The sequence below is a fragment of the Emys orbicularis genome, chromosome 16 (assembly GCF_028017835.1).
Source record: "Emys orbicularis isolate rEmyOrb1 chromosome 16, rEmyOrb1.hap1, whole genome shotgun sequence".
Taxonomy (NCBI): Eukaryota; Metazoa; Chordata; order Testudines; family Emydidae; genus Emys; species Emys orbicularis.
In genome coordinates this window covers 11,869,633-11,888,139 of record NC_088698.1, presented here as the reverse complement: position 1 = coordinate 11,888,139, position 18,507 = coordinate 11,869,633, and the positions used below count along the sequence as shown (strand labels likewise).

At 42.4% G+C, this 18,507-nt stretch overlaps 1 protein-coding gene across 1 annotated transcript in view; it reads right to left on the bottom strand.

Annotated features, from left to right (window-relative positions):
* The window catches only part of SFI1 (SFI1 centrin binding protein), a 49,829-nt gene that overhangs the window by 28,247 nt on the left and 3,075 nt on the right, over window positions 1–18,507 (bottom strand). The window contains exons 4-14 of the mRNA XM_065417929.1: window positions 16,153–16,263; window positions 14,130–14,224; window positions 11,223–11,340; window positions 10,882–10,984; window positions 9,280–9,436; window positions 6,986–7,147; window positions 6,469–6,539; window positions 4,260–4,352; window positions 3,587–3,684; window positions 2,597–2,663; window positions 197–327 (exon numbers count right to left, since the gene is read on the bottom strand). Coding sequence (XP_065274001.1) covers window positions 197–327; window positions 2,597–2,663; window positions 3,587–3,684; window positions 4,260–4,352; window positions 6,469–6,539; window positions 6,986–7,147; window positions 9,280–9,436; window positions 10,882–10,984; window positions 11,223–11,340; window positions 14,130–14,224; window positions 16,153–16,263 — 1,206 coding nt within the window. The remainder of the gene's footprint in view (window positions 1–196; window positions 328–2,596; window positions 2,664–3,586; window positions 3,685–4,259; window positions 4,353–6,468; window positions 6,540–6,985; window positions 7,148–9,279; window positions 9,437–10,881; window positions 10,985–11,222; window positions 11,341–14,129; window positions 14,225–16,152; window positions 16,264–18,507) is intronic.

Sequence of the window (18,507 nt, the reverse complement as noted above, 5' to 3'; positions counted from 1 at the left end):
GTAAGGGAACAACACGTGGGAAGGCGCAGGGGCAACTACGGAAGAACGACAGGTTCCAGTAAGTCACCTTTTCTTTTCATGGGGTGACCTAAGTGGATTGTACAACACATTTTAGTCTTAGTTACACATGTCACTGGTTGCTGCAGCCCAATGCACATACTCTTTAAAGTCAGTCCATAAGAACAATCCACTGTACCTATGAAAGCATGATGCGGTTTCCTTCATCTCTCTCCACCAGCGTTGATAGTTCTTAACCCTCTTCCAGGCCTGGAAGGTGACAGGCAAGATCACTCTTCCATAGTGACTGTCAGCTTTGGCATATTGCATCTAAAAAGCAAATGACAGGCTTGGTTTCATTTCAGAACAGTGCTCCCTTCCTAAGGGACTACCACAACAAGGCCATCTGAACTAAACTATCCTACTTAACATATAAGTGTTATGTGTACCTAGCTTTGGGGGTTTGTTTCTAGTCTTTATAAAACTCTACTCCACACTTCTCACAGGGAAGGAGGTGGAAAAGCAATTCCACCCAACTAGCTCAACAGTTCCAGCTGATTCTGGAGGCTGCACTCAGAACAAAGTAATATTTCAAAACAATATTTCACCGGGACCAGAGGGCATTCACCCAAGAGTTCTGAAAGAACTCAAATGTGAAGTTGCGGAACTGTTAACTAAGGTTTGTAACCTGTCCTTTAAATCGGCTTCTGTACCCAATGACTGGAAGTTAGCTAATGTAACGCCAATATTTAAAAAGGGCTCTAGAGGTGATCCCGGCAATTACAGACCGGTAAGTCTAACGTCTGTACCGGGCAAATTAGTCGAAACAATAGTTAAGAATAAAATTGTCCGACACATAGAAAAACATAAACTGTTGAGCAATAGTCAACATGGTTTCTGTAAAGGGAAATCGTGTCTTACTAATCTATTAGAATTCTTTGAAGGGGTCAACAAACATGTGGACAAGGGGGATCCAGTGGACATAGTGTACTTAGATTTCCAGAAAGCCTTTGACAAGGTCCCTCACCAAAGGCTCTTATGTAAATTAAGCTGCCATGGGATAAAAGGGAAGGTCCTTTCATGGATTGAGAACTGGTTAAAAGACAGGGAACAAAGGGTAGGAATTAATGGTAAATTCTCAGAACGGAAAGGGGTAACTAGTGGTGTTCCCCAAGGGTCAGTCCTCGGACCGATCCTATTCAACTTATTCATAAATGATCTGGAGAAAGGGGTAAACAGTGAGGTGGCAAAGTTTGCAGATGATACTAAACTGCTCAAGACAGTTAAGTCCAAAGCAGACTGTGAAGAACTTCAAAAAGATCTCACAAAACTAAGTGATTGGGCAACAAAATGGCAAATGAAATTTAATGTGGATAAATGTAAAGTAATGCACATTGGAAAAAATAACCCCAACTATACATACAATATGATGGGGGCTAATTTAGCTACAACGAGTCAGGAAAAAGATCTTGGAGTCATCGTGGATAGTTCTCTGAAAATGTCCACGCAGTGTGCAGAGGCGGTCAAAAAAGCAAACAGGATGTTAGGAATCATTAAAAAGGGGATAGAGAATAAGACTGAGAATATATTATTGCCCTTATATAAATCGATGGTACGCCCTCATCTCGAATACTGTGTACAGATGTGGTCTCCTCATCTCAAAAAAGATATACTGGCACTAGAAAAGGTTCAGAAAAGGGCAACTAAAATGATTAAGGGTTTGGAATGGGTCCCATATGAGGAGAGATTAAAGAGGCTAGGACTCTTCAGCTTGGAAAAGAGGAGACTAAGGGGGGATATGATAGAGGTATATAAAATCATGAGTGATGTGGAGAAAGTGGATAAGGAAAAGTTATTTACTTATTCCCATAATACAAGAACTAGGGGTCATCAAATGAAATTAATAGGCAGCAGGTTTAAAACAAATAAAAGGAAGTTCTTCTTCACGCAGCGCACAGTCAACTTGTGGAACTCCTTACCTGAGAAGGTTGTGAAGGCTAGGACTATAACAGAGTTTAAAAGAGAACTGGATAAATTCATGGTGGTTAAATCCATTAATGGCTATTAGCCAGGATGGGTAAGGAATGGTGTCCCTAGCCTCTGTCTGTCAGAGGGTGGAGATGGATGGCAGGAGAGAGATCACTTGATCATTGCCTGTTAGGTTCACTCCCTCTGGGGCACCTGGCATTGGCCACCGTCGGTAGACAGGATACTGGGCTAGATGGACCTTTGGTCTGACCCAGTACGGCCTTTCTTATGTTCTTAACAAGGCTTACAGTGTGGGCACTACTGGAAACTAAACAATAATAGTAATAATGATCATAAATCAACTTCCTGTCATAAATCAAGGCTTTCTGTTCTTCCTAGAAACTCCAACAACCAACATTAGCATGCTTTGATTCCCAGAGAAGTGCTCTGACTGGATGATGTACAATTCTTTCAACAAACTATTGATCAGAGAGGACATCATTTTATCCTATGAACCTGCTGCACCACAGAAATGACTGGCACATTCACCCATCCTTCATCCTCCCGCTTTTAGAATCATTTGGGTTGAATCTCGTGTAAGAGCTACTTAAACATGACAAATACTCCATACCTGCCTGTGTTTCCTCCACTTGGCATTCCTTAACCACAACCTGACAGACTTGTGCAGAAGCGTTACCCTGAAATAAAAAAACAAAACCCAACTATTCAGCAAACAGCCTCCCTCTATTTGAAAGAGCAGCTCGGGACCTGGACAGCTCCATATAACTTAAGTGTCCTGAAAAGTCAGTCTCAATCAGGAAATAATTGTGTTACCTTAAAGTGCTTTAAGTATGCCATATAGATTCGTCCCACCCCACCAAAAGAAAGGCAACAAAAGCAGAAGTTACATATTTATTTAAAAACACAATCTAGGCAGGTACAGTTCATAGAATCATAGAATATCAGGGTTGGAAGGGACCTCAGGAGGTCATCTAGTCCAACCCCCTGCTCAAAGCAGGACCAATTCCCAACTAAATCATCCCAGCCAGGGCTTTGTCAAGCCGGGCCTTAAAAACCTCCAAGGAAGGAGATTCCACCACCTCCCTAGGTAAAACAGTTGCAAAAGTTTCTTCTACTGCTTCATAATTATGCACTCAACCCTGGAATAAGTATCTTCACTGGGATGAAAGAGGAATTTAGCCTCTATGGTAGTTAACAACACCTACCCAAAAAATGATCTCTCCCACTCTAGGTTCCTATGGTGATAGCACTCATGTAGACAGGGAAGATGTTTTACCACCCTGTTTTCTAACCCTGCTCAGTGCAGGTCTATGCAACCTGGTGGCAAAACCGCCTATGCCGTGTCTACACTAGTACTCCACACACTGATGGGAGATTTTTTTTTTTTTTAAATAAGTGAACCTAGACAAGGCTTATGGCTTACCAATGTCAATTTCCCTCCCATGTTTCTCAAATGAGGTATGGTTCAGAACTAGACCACTCTTCATAATGTGCCAGGATGATCTCACGCATCAAAGTATTACCAGATTTAAAATCAGAACCAAGAGCTGATGAGTTCCAGCTCTTTAGTTGCATCTGAAAATATAGTTCCCTGAAGTACCTGTAGTGGTTGCGAGCTGCTAGTGTCAGGGACCGCTGACGCTCTTCCTCCTCCTGTTCTAACCGACACTTCCAGCGATTCCAGAAGCTCTGCAACAACTGGAGCAAAACAGCAGAGATAGAAAAACTCAGGTAACAAGAGCGGGAGAATCCAAAAGAATGACGATGCAGATGTTCTGCTAATACAGCATTCTGGAGGGAGAGTTCCTTAAAGAACACTGTGCTGCTATACAAAACAAAGAGGTCTAAAAAGCCTGATACAATTCTGTTTTCTTCCAGCTGCTCTGAATGTCTTTAATGCAGACCTGGAGTCCTCAAACAATTGAAAATAGAAATGTTGTACATCCAGGTGCTGCTATAATGCGAACTCTGCTGAGCTTAGTTGAACCACTTCTTGTCACAGGGTTACAGCCAATTGTTCCCTGCATACAGAGAGAGGCTATAAATCTTCTTGGCTACGAAGAGGTTCACAATGAGGCTGTATAACAACACATAACTAGGCCAACATGTCTGTGACTGACCCTAGACTTACACAGGAGATATTTTCTGAAACTGCTGGTAGCAAGGGACCAATGCAAGTGACTAGAGAACACTTTGTAGGAACAGGTGTGAGAAGGTGGGAAGGTTCAGGGAAAGGTCTCATATAAATACAGCATAACACAAATTAAACCCACCATTACTTGATGCTGCCGATGAGCCAAATTTCTTCTCATTTGCTGGAGACGAGCATTTATAATGTTCTTCCGCAAGGCATTAAACCCAAAGTGCTGAGAAAACAATCAGCAGAATTTTACTTACCATTCACTGTGTAGCCTGAATAACCAAGCAGCCAAGAGCCAATTTCCTTGGGACCAACTGCTCCTTACAGATAGCCAAAGCTGGGCATGTAGAATCCAGCTTTGTTGCTACTTGTAATGGTCAGTCTTACTGCCGTGTCATGGATACATAGCCGAGCCTCAGGCTCCCTCCCCCTGGTTGGAGAGTTTAGCTCTCCAGCTAAATTAAAAACCTCTCCCTTCCTCGGGTTTCTTCTCGAGTCATCCAGCTCTCTCCCTTGCTCTGTCAGCAATCACTGCCCAGGCCCCTTCCCACACCCTCTCTCAATGGAGAGATCAATAGGTCCTGCCCTTTCCCTGTCTGACTGGAGACCCACAACTTGCTCCTACCCTGAAGCAGGGGAGACTCACAACCTATCCCTTCCCAAGATCTCTCTGTACTGGGAAAGGGGATCTTAAATACTGCTCTCCCCTCTCCCAGCTCTTTACTGACCTCTAACTCTTATGGTCTCACTGAACTACAAATCCCAGAATGCCTCAATACTGGGCTGAACTGGGAAGAATTATGTGCCGAGAATGTACCCTGCCTTAAAAGGCCAGCACTTCCTGTTACACTACTACTGCTATTTCCAAAATATAATCTCACTGGCTTTAGGGTCATTTTTTTGATGATCAAAACTGCCTCACACTACAGAATAATATCTGCTCCAACAAGCCAGAGGTCCTATGAATACCAGAGATAAGGAATTTATTTATGTTGGGAAGTGGGGGTGCTTTTAAGGATAAAGGGGAAAAAAAGACTAACTCCTATCCCTCCCCAAGCAGAAGAGACATTTATAGGCTCTCACACAGGTGGCTGGTACATGATGGCATTATCACAGAGGGAAGATTTTCAATCTTCAAGAGGGGAGTACAGGAAGTACAGACATTGACTCCTGTAGCACAGCAGTGTAAACAGGAACAAAGCCATTTATCCTCATGGCACTGGGGCAGTAATCCTCCTGCATAAGTAGCAAAGGTGAGAAAAATCACTAGAATAAAAAGGGGAAGATGCTATTCCAGAATGAAGGGGTCAGGGTGCGCATGAGAGACCAACTGGTCTGAGTTAATTTGCTTCTTGATTGGAACAATAACTTGATTTGCTCTTGATTGGAAAGATATGTCTCAGATGAGATTTCCTATCAAGATATGAGTGTCAGTGCTCTATCTTATTAAAGTTAAGCGCCAATGTGGACACAAGAACAAATGGATATTACTGGCCATCAAGTTTAGGTTTGAAATTAGATCAAGGTTTCTAACCATCAGAGGAGTGATGTTCTGGAAAAGCCTTCCAAGGGAAGCAGTGGTGGCAAAAAACCTAACTGCCTTCAAGACTGAGCTTGATATGTTTATAGAAGGCATGGTATGATGAGACTGCCTACAATGGTATGTAGCCAATCTGCAACTGCTAGCAAAATATCTCTGATGGGAAGTGATGGGACACTAGATGGGGAGGGTTCGGAGTTACTACAGAGAATTATTTCCCAGGTGTCTGGCTGGTGGGCCTTGCCCATAAGCTCAGGGTCTCACTGATCACCATATTTGGGGTCGGGAAGGAATTTTCCCCTGGATCAGACTGGCAGAGACCCTGGGGGGTTTCGCCATCCTCTGCAGCATGGGACATGGGTCACTTTCAGGTGTAAACTAATGTAAGTGGGTGGATTCTCTGTTACTTGAAGTCTTTAAATTATGATCTGAGGACTTCAGTAAGTCAGCCAGAGGTTATGGGTCTATTACAGGAATGGGTGGTGAGGTCCTGTGGCCTGTGATGTGCAGGAGGTCAGACTAGATGATCATGATGGTCCCTTTCTGGCCTTAAAGTCTATGAATCTATCTTCTCTACACACAACACCCTGAGGTACAGAGAGTTTGGTGGATTCCATGACAGTTTGAATCTGTGCACCTAGTATCTGAGCTGAACATTTCATGGAAGGAAATGCTATACATAGCACCTAAAGCATGACACACTCACCATTGACATGAACACACATGTGGCTAGGTGCGGCTCTGGGAAATCATTCCAAATAGCCTAGATTCCCTCTCACCTGAGATATTACAAAGCTCTTACCAACAGATGGTGCCGGTGATGCTTTTCTGCAAGCTTGTGCTTCCAGGTCTCTTCCATGCACAGTACAACATCTGTCATCAAGTTAAAAATAAAGTATCTTTTATAGACACACACAACACACCCTCTTCTTCAGGGACAGGCACTAAATTCCAGCCCACAATTGCTTTAGCGTTGGGTTTTCTGCACTGGTATGCACACAGAGACATTTTGGTTGCAGCAAAGCTGTTAGAGGCTTCACTGGTTTAAAAAGACGCATCTCTTGTCTACTGTCAGCGATTCCCTGCTGCCATATCCTAGTCCCTACAGGTTTTTACTTAATGTGTTCCAAGTGCTAGTCTTGCTCCCTTCCAATGCCCATTCACTATGGACTATCCTGCACCTTTCTAATGAACAAGTGCTTCTCAGTCCAACCATGCCTGACCCAAATGCTGCTTCTTACATTATTGCTCATCTGCCCCGTCCACCTGCAGGAATATCTTGAACCTGGCACCTCTATGGCAGCATACACAAAGGATACAATGCTTCCAGTGTGTGAAGACTCTCCGTAAGGTAACCCTTGCTGCTAGCTCACCAATGCACTCCTGGTGGATTTGCATGCTTCTCCTGTGCTCCCAGGCCTGCCGCCAGCCAGAGAAAGACTGTTGGAGCACACAGACTTGGTGATGTTCCTGAGCCAGCTCTAGAAAAACAGACACGAATTACACATGACCAGCTTTCTCTGCTCCTGCATCATTTGTGTCAGGACAAGGCAATGACATGCAAACTCTAGGCTCTCAAGTGACAGAATCTCCAGTACCAGCAAGGGATGATGGGAATTTGACCAAGAATTTTACCACCACCTATTAGCTGACATTGTTCTGGTTATTCAGGATACCCTTGCAGGAACTGATACTAGTTCTGAAGTTGGCTTCATACTTCTTCCTGTCAGGTACCCCAATCAGAGTACACGCTACAATGTGTAAGCTTTGGTCAATACAGCAATTTCCTTTCTAAGACCATATCCATCCTCTTATCCATCCATCCACAATAAGGCAACAGCATTCTGGATGCATCTGTAGACAAACCACACAATCCTTGCTAGCCCAGGCCACAGCTCTTCAGCTGCTGAACCACCAAACAGAAGCATCTGTTGGGTCTCCTAAAAGGGAAAATATATCAACTTCTCCTATCGGTGGCAATGAGTTGTTTAGATAGTGAAGCCCTATTCTGTCCCATCTCTCCATTCAAATATAGTATCTATCTATAAAAAGTGGAATAAGGACAAGCCAGGGAATTATAGACCAGTCATCTTAACTTTAGTACCCAGAATGATAATGGAGCAAATAATCAAACAATCAAATTGTAAGCTCCTAGAAGAAAATAAGGTAATAAGTAACAGTCAACCTGGATTTGTCAAGAACAAATCACCAAGCTACTATCCTTCTTTGACAGGGTAACAAGCTTTGTGGATCACAGGGAAGCAGTAGATGTCATATATTTCGACTTTAGTAAGGCTTTTGATACTGTCTCACATGACCTTCTCATAAACAAACTAGGGAAATATAGGCTAGATGAATCTACTACAGGGTGGGTGGACAACTGGCTCATAAACCATACTCAGCGTAGTTATCAATGGCTCACAATTGAGCTGGAAGGGCATATTGAGTGGAGTCCTGAAGGGATCTGTCGTGGGTCTGGTTCTATTCAAATACACCTCTACCTCGATATAATGCTGCCCTCGGGAGCCAAAAAATCTTACCGCATTATAGGTGAAACCGCGTTATATCGAACTTGCTTTGATCCACCGGAGTGCGCAGCCCCACCCCCCTGGAGCACTGCTTTACCACGTTATATCCGAATTCGTGTTATATAGGGTCGCGTTATATCGGGGTAGAGGTGTATCTTCATAAATGATTTGGACTATGGAATAGAGAATACACTTGTAAAGTTTGCAGAAGATACCAAGCTGGGAGGGTTGCAAGCACTTTGGAGGACAGGATTAAAATTCAAAATGATCTTGACAAACTTGAGAAATGGTCTGAATTAAATAGAATGAAATTCAATAAGGACAAATGCAAAGTACTCCCCTTACTGAGGAATAATTGTACAAATACAAAATGGGAAATGACTGCCTAGGAAAGAGAACTGTAGAAACGGATCTGGGGGTGATAATGGCTCACAAACTAAATATGGGTCAACAATGTAATACTGTTTCAAAAAAAGTGAACATCATTCTGGAATGTACAGCAGGACTGTTGTAAGCAAGACACAAGAGGTAATTCTTCCACTCTATTCAGCACTGATAAGGCCTCAGCTAGAGTACTGTGTCCAGTTCTGGGCACCACAATTCAGGAAAGGTGTGGACAAACTGGAGAAAGTCCAGAGGAGAGCAACAAATGATTAAAGGTCTAGAAAAGACTGCCTACGAAGAAAGATTGAAAAAACTGGGCTTGTTTAGTCTGGAGAAGAGAAGACTTGGCAGGGGACACGATAACAGTCTTCAAGTACATAAAAGGTTGTTACAAGAAGGAGGGTGATAAACTGTTCTCCTTAACCATCAAGGACCGGAAAAGAAGTAATGGGTTTAAATTGCAACAAGGAAGATTTAGGTTAGACATTAGGAAAAACTTCCTAACCGTAAGGTTAAGCACTGAAACAAATTACCTAGGGATGTTGTGGAATCTCCGTCATTGGAGGTTTTTAAGAACAGGTTAGACAAACATCTGTCAGGGCTGGTCTAGATAATATTTAGTCCTGCTTCAGTGCAGCAGACTGGACTAGATAACCTATCTAGGTCCCTTCCAGTCTTATATTTCTATGATTCTCACTCACTGTCCTGATGCTTCTTTTCTCTTTGAAGCTGCAGGTGCCCCAGCCAGGCCTTCATGCATCTCCTCAGCTCCCAGTGCTGATGATGATTCACTGCCCGGGCCTCCTTCTGCTTGTCATGCTGGATGTGCAAATACAGCTCCATCCACTGTAGCCAGGCCTGACAATACGAATTAGAAAAAATGAGGAGGAGGGTCAGCCAAGAATAAGCAGAGGAGAGCAAGGGAACATTGAGGGAATGGGCAAGAGCAGAAGAAGGGGAAAAGGAAGCACAAAGGCAATGGAGAGGGAGAGCATATCAAATAGAGACCAGGAGACAGAAATAAAGGAGCTATGGGGAATGAGATTTTCATGAAGCAATAATGTATGTTCAATTCTGCTGGTCATTTCCAATCTATTTAGGCCTGGACTTTCATTAACCTCCTCCTCCTTCCCTCTCATTCCCACCCTGGCTTTCCCTACATGTACAACCAAACTCCTCTCACCTTGTCAACAACACTGAGCTGTTTCTATACCCAAATCATACTGCAGAGTGGAAGGTGAGAAGAAATAGGGAATTCCAGGGTCAGTCTTACAACAGCCTGAGAAATTTTAAGTTACACTACCATTTCTTCCTTTTAAAGGGCAGAATGCTACTTTCTGGGAATTAATAATGGGCTCCCAAGTACAATCTTTTCATATAAAAGAGATGAAGGAAGCTGGTATCTAAAGTCCTAACAGTGTTTCCCAAGTCATGGGACCAGCCTCCCTGGCAAAGTGCTGATCCCATGCAGGGTTGCCATCTGTCAGTCAGGCTAGAAGCAAAGACCACACCCTACCCAAGTGGGAAGAGAGCAAGTGCCTTGTTCTAAACCCATGACAGCAACCGCCACCCTTCCAGGGAAAGGCTGAACAATTCCAGGGCGCAGGAAATAAAATATATCGTCTTGACAAATTATTTTCACTTTGGATTTCACAAAAGATTAACTGTCCATTGAACAGTGAGTGTCCTACAGTCACTTCGCATCTGCTGGGTCGTGAGTGTAAATGACCCAGTGAGGAAGATAAGATGATTGACTCCTTTTGGCCGTTTGAAACATAATAAAAATCATTTTCCTCCACCTCTTATTTATCAATTTGTTTTAAAGTGGGGAGCACTTTGGGACAGAGACCACGTCTTGTCTTTTTAAATTACTCTATAAAGCAACTGCTATCTTCCTGGGCATGGTGTAAAGAATCATAATAATTCCCTTTGGCCACGCAGCTCCTTAGAAATACACTGAAATCTAGAAAAGCCTGGATTTTGCTTTTATACCTGCATTGTAGAGAAGAAGGGTGTTTGAGGACCCCATGTGGAGAGAACCCGGGGATGGTTCTATTTTACTTGCACCACTGAGAAGCAGTTCACAGGTAAGATCTTGCCTGGGGAACTCACACCTGCATGCACATCTGGAGGGGTAAGGCCAAACCTATACCTCGCATCACTCACTCTGTACATCCTTTCATTAGAGGTACCTCAGTGTACAAAGGATTATTGAGGGTGGAGAATTCTTTATTCATTTGCTAGCTATTACTCACAGCCATGTGTGATCTCAGGTATAAAGGGTTGGGGTTTGAAGGACTTACCCGAAACTGCAGGCTCTGGGCCCAGTGCTGCAGGGCCAGAGTATTCATCTCACGTCCAGTACACTTCTGGCGCAGTCGTCTTGTCCACACTCTCCATGACATGCTGCCAAAAGCATTTAAGACACATTAATTCTGCAGTCTGGGGTGAGGAACTAACCTCCTCTCATCAGGAAAGGCAGGGCTCTACATACACGTTACTGATGCACTGCCTTCTAGATGGAGTCATGTGGTCCTTTGAGGGGTAGGGGAGAAGGCAGTTGAGACAAAATCATAACTATGAACCAGGAACATTTAGTGTGGGAGCAGATCATGGGATAGAGAAGGTGTTTGTGGTTTCTCACCGCAGAGTGCTGGTTTCCCTGAACGCCAAAGCCTCGGATCGCATCCTATGCTTGGTCCTGCGAACATCAATGTAGATCAGCCAATGCTGCCATGTCCAGCGCAGCTTCTGCTTCTCCGCTGTGCACAGCAATGGTTATAACATTTTTTTTAAATGACATACAAGGATTTGGTATTTTAAAAATCATTATCAGCCTTACATTGCCACCTACTGGGAAAGGCTAAAACTGCAGCCATTCCAAGAGCTGGGGTTAGAGAGAGAGAGGCACAGATAAGCCTTGTCTGCACAAGGAAATTGTCCAGAATAGCTACTCCTCAATAGCTCCCTGCATGGACACTCTTATTCAGGAACAAGAGTGTCCACATGAAGACTTACTGCGAAATAGCTATTGCACTTTAAATTCATACACTTTAATTCCAGAATAATTTATGTAGACAAGCCCCTTAGAGGCTGGCAGAGCAATGGAGATGGGTTTAAGATAAGATCTGAAATATCAATAGCTTCACATAACCCGCAAGGTATAAATAAAACACTGTTGAATGACTTTGTTCAGGCTGCACGATTCCTGTGGGCACATACTGCAGCTTCAGATACAGTTACTGAGAATGCTGAGGAAATATTATTTGTATAGCAGTAGCTGCCTAGCTGCCCATCACTGACCCATTGTGCTGGACTCTGTACAAACATAGCACAAACCTGGGCTTGGCATCTTTTTAAATCTTCCAGATCTCCTAAGGGTATGAAATACTCAGCATACCTGGCTTATTGGACAAGATTAAAATATAATATCTAGCTCTTTATATAGCGCTTCATCGGTAGTTCTCAAAGCACTTTACAAGGGAGTATTATCCCCATTTTAATGGGGACATTGAAGCACAGAGAGGTGAGGATAAGAGCTTGCCCAAGTTCAGCAGCATAGCCAGGAACACAACATAGGTTTCCTAAATCACAGTCCAGTGGTCTATCCATTAGGACAAACTGCCTCTCTCTCAATCTCTTAGAACAAACCCATAGCCCAAGACTGATGGTGTTGATTTGGACTATTATTAATGAGAAATGACCCAAAGTGTATCTTCCCCCAAACACAAGCTGGTTAATTTTATGCTATTTAATATTTAAAATCAAATAGAAAACTTATATCTTTCTATGGCAACGTCCTCCAAAATCTAGTGAGCCAAGATCTAACATATCTTAAAAGGGATTACTTCTTTTTCACTTTTTTACTAATTAATGGGAGGTTTATTATTTTTCTTTAAAAAGAACAGGAGTACTTGTGGCACCTTAGAGACTAACAAATTTATTAGAGCATAAGCTTTCGTGGGCTACAGCCCACTTCTTCAGACTAACACGGCTGCTACTCTGAAACCTGTCATTATTTTTCTTTGTAAGCCAAATAATTTGTGTTAATTTGATATATGGTATTAACATTTAAAAGCATTGCTCAGAGCTACTGGCATAAGTATTTTCTCCTCTTCAATGTTGTAAATTCTAAGGTTTTATAATCAACACCTCGAGATGCAATTTGACTCCTTGTGAAAATGGGAGTAGGGCTGCATGTTAATGCCTGGCCTCCTTACTTGGAGACGGGAAAACAATAAATATTTTACAGGTATATTATTTCCCTCCATCCTGAAATATCCCCAAGTGCTTTACAAACTACAGCCAGGTCCTAGTCCCTGTACCTGACCAAATAAACTGGCTTGGAGTAGGCGCATCTGCAGCAGTCGGGAGGACAGAATCCTTCCTCACCCCTGCCCTCACTTTACAGTTGCCACTTGGCCTAAGGGACACATTTACTTCCACAACTGCTGGGACCTCCCTCCACAAGAAGGTGGATGAGTCTCTTTTGAGTTTACTATACCCGACATTAGGTGCCAGTCTGTAAATTTCCAGGGTTGCACACATATACAAACACCACAGTTGTCAGCTAACCTCACACTGGACATGCAGTATGGGACAGAAATCTTGACTTCAGCTTTAAAATTACAGTCATTTACCACTTGATCTCAAAGGAATCACTCTATCTTTGTCTGTAGTCACTGGAAGTTGAGACCATTACAGGCAAGTGAGTCAGTGGGACAGGCATTTGCAAAGAAAACTTTCTTTCTCCTCCAGTGCATCTAGAATATGTATCCCCTTTGCATGTGCGATTCCCCAGCTGGGTTTCATAGCCACGGTAGACCAGAGAACATGTGCACTAAAGCAGGGTGCACTTAGGAGCTACAGAATCTAGGACTCAACATAGCTCAAGTCAGAACTCTATTTCACTGTGAAAATGTTATGCGCTTCATTTCACTCGTAACATGTGTTCTGAAAAGAGAGGGGACTCAGGATAAGGTGGGTAAAAACCAACATATGCACAGAGAGGAAGCCAGAGCTGACTCCTACATCAGCTGAGGGGCTGGGGAACTCCACCAATAATTTGTTCTAGTGAAAATATCCATTCAAATACATACCATACCAATGATCAGACCCACACTGAAGTGCAGGTAGAGAGTCTGAAGAGCAGATAGAGAGTCCCTTAAGCTTTTTCACTGGCATCCCTAACTATCTGTATAGCTGCACAGTACAATGCATCAAGAGCAATCTCCCCTGCTAGCCTTAGGTAGACAACCATCTGCACATAAGATTCAGAGATTCCAAGGCCATTGTGATCATCTAGTCTGATCTCTTGTATTACACAGGCCACAGAACTTCCCCAAATAATTCCCAGAGTGTAACACCCAAGTTTGATTTAAAAATTACCAGTGATGGAGAACACATCACAAGCCTTGGTAAATTACACTTGCACACAGGAGTTGGGGAGGTAAATACACAAACACATGCAGGGAATAGAGATTTGTCCACACACATCCCTTGAAAAACTGACATCAATGTTTAAGAAAGCTGCTCCCCCTTCCCCTCTCACCATGAGCCTCTGCGACACGATACTTGCTCCTCTTTTCTCGCTGCTGGCATATAAAAGTCTTCCAGGCTTGGAATATCAGGTTGTATAGGAAATATCTGAATAACAGAAAAGATATTAGAATTGGATAAGATACAGAGAAGGGCAACAAAAATGATTCAAAGAAATTAAGGAGAGATTAAAAAGGCTGCCAGTGTTCATTTTAGAAAAGAGACTAAGGGAGGATATGATAGTCTATAAAATCATGAATGGTGTGGAGAAAGTGAATAAGAAAGTGTTATTTACCCCTTCACAGAAGACAAGAACCAGGGCTCACACAATTAAATTAATAGACATTATGTTTAAAACAAACATAAGGAAGTACTTCTTCACACAATACACAGTCAACCTTGGGAACTCATTGCCAGGAGATGTTGTGAAGGCCAAAAGAATAACTAGATTAAAAAAAGAATTAGATAAATTCATGGAGGATAGGTCCATCAAGGGTATTAGCCAAGATGGCCAGGTTGCAACCTGGGTGTCCCTAAACTCTGACTGGACTGGATGACAGAGAATGGATCACTTGATAAGTTGCCCTGTTCCATTCATTCCCTCTGAAGCATCTGGCGCTGGCACTGTCAGAAGACAGGATACTGAGCTAGATGGACCATTGAGCTGACCCACTATGGCCATTCTTATGTTCACATGTTAAAAACAAAACAAAAAAATGCATCATAAGCCTTGATCCAATCTAGCCAGTTCCTGTACAGCAGACCTGGTCTCAGTTGCTCTGGAATGGGCAGGAGAAATTCCTATCACACAGAGCAGCTTCTAGTGAGACTTTATAGTCAGATTCTGAAAGCGAACTGTCTTGCAGCACAGAATCTGGACTTTTTCTTCTGCCATTCAATGGAAAAGTCATGGTGGCACAAGGAAAGTGAGGCTTCCTAACATCCAAGGGGAAAAAGTTTTGGATCAACCTTTGGATAACCCATTCTGCAAAGGCAACATCTTCACAGAGATATTTTTAGTGAGTGTGTATGGCCTAGCCTCTCAATCACTCATCCATCTATGTTTCAGTCTACCTCTAAATAATTACACTGCCCCATACTGAGACATTAACGAGAGGATTCTGAAAGCTTTCTCAAACTGAAAAGGACTGCACAGAGAGAGCATGTAAAAAAGGGGACAGAACTCTTAGGGTATCCATTAACTCCTCACTCTCTGAGACAAGGTGAATAAAGAAGAAACCCCTTTGTTCCTATGAATAATAGCCAAAAAAGCCTTGTGAGAAAGAGAGAAGAGTACAAGAGGCTTTGATGTTACAGTAAGAGGTTGAGAGGAAGGTATAAAGGGATTATGAGGTTACTCAAGATATATAAAAGCCTCTTGAAAAGGAAACTTAATTTGTCCCATCATACAGCAATATAAGCAGAAGAGGATCTAGAATGCCTGTTTCACTGCTAATGGGCTCAGAGTTTGTGCCAACATGGAAGATAATCTGGGAGCAAGACAGAAATCAAGTTCCCAAATCTTAGTCAACATGTGAGCAGTAGACAAGCGGCATGGCAACTACTCTGCATTTTGACACAATAAAAAAAGAATACAAAAGACAAGTGTCCAGCTGCTCATTTGCTCCTTCCTTCAAGTCAAATAACAGCATACCTCAAGAGAACTTGGCCACTTAGAAGACGAGAGGAATATCAATATGAACATGTTCAGAGTGATCTAAATTAATTATTGATTCATGGAAATCAGGAAATTTGATTCATACAAGGTGAACAGTACTCCGAAGACACCTGAGCTGTGACATCTGATTTCATCTTAGGACAAAGAAAGAAAAATGTACTGTTTGTTGGATGAAGGGGGGCCATAAGGAAGGAAGAAAAAGTTGTACATAATAAGTGAGGAAAGCATTAATATTGGCCTTTCCTCACCTAACAGTGCTGCTGGGGTAGTTTGTTTACTGACATACACACCATCCTCCAAGACCCAGGGAGGATGTCTCACACAGCTGTGAACAACAATACAAGGTCATTTCACAGACCTGTAATGGCAGTCAGCTCTGACGCTAAGCTTCCACTCTCTGCAGACAATCCACCATTCCTCCTTCCACTCGCCAAAGGTTTTTTGCAGAATCTTCCGATCATAATGACATCTATACAGTTGAAAGATTTTGAGGATGGGAAGATTTGTAAAAATATCTTAGTCAATAGCAAATACATTTTAAAGGAGACTGAACCTCTCCTTTTTCCAGTATTAGCTGCTTAACCCAACCGTATCTAACTACATAACAAAACTTTGCCCTTCTATACCACATTTAATCTGAGAATCTAAGGGTAGGTCTATACTTACCTCCGGGTCCGGCAGTAAGCAATCGATCTTCTGGGATCGATCCCGGAAGTGCTCACCGTCGACGCCAGTACTCCAGCTCGGCGAGAGGAGTACGCGGCATCGACGGGGGAGCCTCCCTGCCGCGTCTGGACCCGCAGTAAGTTCGAACTAAGGTACTTCGACTTCAGCTATGTTATTAAGTTGCGTACCTTAGTTCGAAGTGGGGGGTTAGTGTGGACCAGGCCTAAAAGTGCTTTAAGATACAATTAACTGAGCCTCACACAACCCTTGTAAATAATTACCCCTCTTTTAAAATTGAGAAACAAAATACAGAGAGGTTAAGTGACTTGCCCAAGATCACAGTCAGTTGGTGGCAGATCTGGGAATAGAACTCCTCTCTTGAGCTATGCTTGAGCCTCGAACCATTAGACAACACTCTGCTACATTTACATCTCTAGTCAGTCTTGTTTGGTATTGGTTTGTGTGAATGTTTTTTCCAAAAGCTAACTTTTGTTTTAATTTTTAAAAGTATATTTGTAACTAATTTGGATTACAGGTTTATATTTCTCCAAAATATACCCACTGTGCTCCGTGAAACAAATTATTCTGAATTTAAAATTCCAAAAAGGGATGATTAAGAACCTTAGATAACATTCTTTCTACATGCACCATGTGCTATCAGTATGGCTGCTTGTCCGCCTTTAGTTGCCATGTATAAAGGTTTATGAATGAGCCACTGCCTCTAAGTTTATTAACCTAGTCCTTTAGCACAAGCCATAAAGGTCTTTGCTTTTAGATCCAGAGATCCTGGGTTCAATTCCCACAGATGACCAGGCCAGCGGATGGTGTTACATGAACATTCACGTTAATGTTAAACTAATAAAAACTCAGATGGGATGAGGTTTTGAACTAAGGAACTGGGACTCAGATGAGGGATTTCAAAGAATAAGATTCTCTATCATTAGAAATAACAATGACCAGTATATCTATTGTTCCTATCTGAGAAACCTCAATTCTGATTTCACTTAAACATTACTCCGAGGAAATGATCATTGGTCAAAATGACATCGCTAATATTCTGAAAAATTTAAAGTCACACTAGGTGCAAATGTGAATAATTTCCTCATGTTTCTCATCTACGTATATTTTTCATAGAGATTAGGAAAACGGAAGGATCAACCAAAGAATAGGCAACAAACAGAGAGAGATAAGCAAACAATGGGCCCAGTCTTGCAGCCCTTGTTCACGGGAAGAATCTCACCGAGTTAATGGGGCTGTTCAAATGTGTAAGGTCTGCAGGATCAGGCTCAAAATGACCACTCCCCCCGCCCCGCCCCCCAAAAAACCCACCCAAAAAACATATATTACAATTCAAAGCTACCTACCCTATCAAACCAAGCTGCTAAGCCATTCCAAGCACTCAAGCAGGAAAAAACGAAAGAGGCATAGGTTATTCTTTCAGATTGACTGAATTGTTAAAACAACAGGAGGGTGGTGAACCAGGGCAATGTGGGATTTGGGCAGACCTGGCACTATCAGTGGGGCAAAAGGGACATTTTGTTTCCCCAAATGATCTTCAAGGGGCCCCAAATTATTGTCAGAAAGGCCAAAATATGTACAGTATGTACAGCCTTCATCCTTTATTTAAATTATAAATCATAGCAAAATACTGACACAGTAGCCAAATTTCACTTTTTTAAACTCTTAAAATCCAAGACTTTCCAGGGATCTAACTACCTCCTTGGAAGGTTGTGCACTTTTAAAATAACATTCAAAGGCCCAAAAATACCCACTTGCCTCCCCCAATAATGTGACCCTAGATCTGGTCTTGGATCTGGGAACAATATTTTTAAATTTAAAATAAAGTTATTTTGGTTTAATTTAGCTGGCTGAGCTCTAGATTTCAAAAAGGGCATTTTCACTCATTCACCAGACTTCTTATACTGGATTTGCACATTGCCAAACCAAGTAATGCACACCCAATATGTGGGAGGAAGAGGGGAAGAGTTCTATTATGGCTCTCAGGACAATTCAGGTTCACCAGCTAATACAGTCTTGATAAGAATTT